General features: G+C 46.2%; 1 protein-coding gene across 1 annotated transcript in view; it reads left to right on the plus strand.

Annotated features, from left to right (window-relative positions):
- The first annotated feature begins 628 nt into the window (after nt 1-628).
- Nucleotides 629-2,930, plus strand: part of PROK2 (prokineticin 2) — a 7,179-nt gene continuing 4,877 nt past the window's right edge. The window contains exon 1 of the mRNA XM_018563025.1: nt 629-735. Coding sequence (XP_018418527.1) covers nt 652-735 — 84 coding nt within the window. The 5' untranslated portion in view covers nt 629-651. The remainder of the gene's footprint in view (nt 736-2,930) is intronic.

Below are 2,930 nucleotides of genomic sequence, written 5' to 3' on the forward strand. Positions count from 1 at the left end.
CTATTGTAAAATGTGTGTGTCTGTTTAATTTTTTAAAATATTTTGTATTACTTTTTTTTTTTTACAATATTACCCATTTTTATGCAGTACTGTAATTAATATGTATGTAAATATTACTATACTGGGTGTAGGACTGCCATATATGTATTTTATATATTTATGACAGTCTGGCTTCCAGGACTGTAGCAATCTTTTTGTATATTTGATACTTTAATTCTTCATATGACATTAATAAATTAAAGTGAATGTCACGTCCCCGTGTATGAGGCTCCCACACAGTCCAGATGTGTCCTTCCTCTATCCCCCCTTCCTATGATGACCACGCTGATAGAACTCCCGGTAACCTCGCTGGAGGGATCTCAGCGTTCCATGACGGAACGCGTGCAGTCCGCGGGTGGGCGTGTCCTCGGCTCTCCGTCCCTGTGATTGGCACTCCGCGCAGCACCTTTGTGCGGCTCTTTATCTGTGTCTGTGAGTCATGGAGGTTGGTGAGCGGAGCTTTATAACGGCTCGGAGTTCGGAGAGAAGCAGCCAGCGGCAGACTTTACACGGCTCTGGTTCCATCAACTTCTCCTCAGTCGGCTTCCTCGCCCGGGCAAACCCTGACCTCCCCTGCGGATATCCTTCACCTCCTGACACGCCTTCATTATTATGAGAACACTGACCTGTCTGGCGCTTTTCTTGGGCTCCGTTTTCCTTCTTGTGGAGCGCGGGGACTCCGCTGTCATCACTGGGGTGAGTGCCCAGCCCACATGACCTATGAAAAAAATTGGGGGTTTACAAAGGCGGCGAGGTGGAGCAGTGGCGGTTCAGTATGTGGTTCATGAACATCAAGGGTTTCATTTAAGAGATACAAGGTATACTTTACAGAAGGGTTAAAATTCCTGGGGGTGCGATATGTGTCACATTGAGGAGATTTATCTTTACTTCCTGTTCCCTAGATACAGAAGTGACAGGAAATCCTCCAAGAGTTACCTCCTGTTCAGGGGGCCTTCTGCCTTCCTCAGGGGTGTCTCTAAATTTTTGCATAGCGTCATACCATGATGCAGGCTGATGTAAAAGGAGGGGAACTCTGATGTAAAAAGGACTCTTGAGGTAAAGGGGGGCTTGTGATATTAAGGGGGACTCTAGTGTGAAAGGAGGGGGTTGTGATGTGAAGAATGGGCTCCTAAGAAGGGGGAAGCCCATTTTCTTGTGTTTTTTGAGTGGGGTCCCCCCTTGAAATCCTTAGTAGTCCCCTGCCTGGTATGAACATTGTAGGGGCCACACATTGTTTTTTACATTTACGTTTTTTAACATTTTAGACCGGGCTTCCTCAAGATTTTGCATACTTTTAAAGGGTGCCGTGACTGGAAAAAGATTGAGAAGCGCTGCCCTAGGGACCAGAGCAATGTTTATACTTTTGCTAGGGATACCAAGTACCGTACTCGGTACAAGTAGAAGTACAAATACTTTTCAAGCTCCAAGACTAGACTAGAGAAAAATTCAAAAGTTAGGAGGCAGCTGCCATTTGTAAGAAGCACACGGAGCTCCTGGGATTTCTACATCTCTGTTTTAATGTATGATTTTGTTTTTATAAATATATATTAGCGATGCACCGATACCGGTTTTGTGAGTACAAGTACTGATACTTGCCCAAGTACTCACAGATACAAGTACTGATACATTTTTGTTTAGTGTCATGTGACAGTTTTTCTAAAACAATACAGACTAATGATTTCAGGACAGTGGTGGAGCGCCAGAGCTAGGTCCCAGCTGCAGCCGCTGCCACCCTGGTAGTTCTCGTGAAAATGCCAAGTATCTGCACTGGTATCTGAAAAGTATCGGTGCATCCCTAGTATTTAGCCTCTCCTTGCAGTGAGGCCTGGGCCTCAGTTTTGTTCCTGTATCCTGTTCTGGCCTTGAACCCTGACATGACTCCTGACCATTACCCCTGAGGTCTCCTGATCAGTGGCTCCCCTCTTGTTGTCCTGCGCCCCATGTTGTCTCCAGTGTGTAATTTGTCATTTGTATTAGTTAGGCTTTTATATGTTACTTGCGGTTGTTGGCAGGGTTGCTTGCAGTGGTGGAGCACCAGAGCCAGGTCCCAGCTGCACCCGCTGCAACCCTGGCAGTTCTCGTGAAAATAGCAACATTTTTTTAACTTGTCAGGATGCAGTAACTGACATCATATGCAGATTGAAGCTCATCCCTTTCATCTGCAGGTGAATGAAACAGTCAATTCAAAAGTAACAATGTTACTCTTTATTTCTTTACTGGTTTACACAATGTTTATAAACAAGGTGTCAGATGGTCTGAGGTTTTTTTTGACAACCAAGGTTATTACAGCTGCTGTGTTTACACAACAAATCCTGTCACTTTTAAAAATCATGTATGGTTCACTTTAAAGTGATCCTGTCAGGTTAACAAAAAATACAGGTGCAAGATTCTTACAATAAAAAAGATAGCATGATGCTAATCTCGGGGCGGGCAGCATCCAGGACCACCAACAGGACCGCCAACAGCATTCAAAAGAGGACACCTCTGTCCAGGTCTGCTCTGCCTCCCGCCCTCTGCCATGCTGCCGCAGTTCTACTGTGGTGAGGTTTGGAAGTTTGGCCTTTAGTGTAAAGAGGGGCTTATGTGAAGGATGGGCTTCAGCTTTTGAAGTGAAGGGGGACTCTGATGCGAAGGGGAAACTGAGGACTCTGATGCGAAGGGGGAACTGAGGGCTCGGCTGTGAAGAGGACTCCTGATGTGAAGGAGGGACTCTGCTGTGAAGGAGGCAGCCCTGATGTGAAACGAGGGCTCCGTGAACGGGTGACACTCATGTAAAAGGGGGGGGGGGCTCTGATGTGAAAGGGTGGCTCTGATATGAAGGTTCCTCCTGATGTGAAGGAGGGCTTCTGATGTGAAAGGGGGGCTCCATGAAGGGGTGACACTCCTGTAAA

This window comes from Nanorana parkeri, unplaced genomic scaffold (assembly GCF_000935625.1).
Source record: "Nanorana parkeri isolate BGI_ZX_2015 unplaced genomic scaffold, ASM93562v1 scaffold624, whole genome shotgun sequence".
Lineage (NCBI taxonomy): Eukaryota > Metazoa > Chordata > Amphibia > Anura > Dicroglossidae > Nanorana > Nanorana parkeri.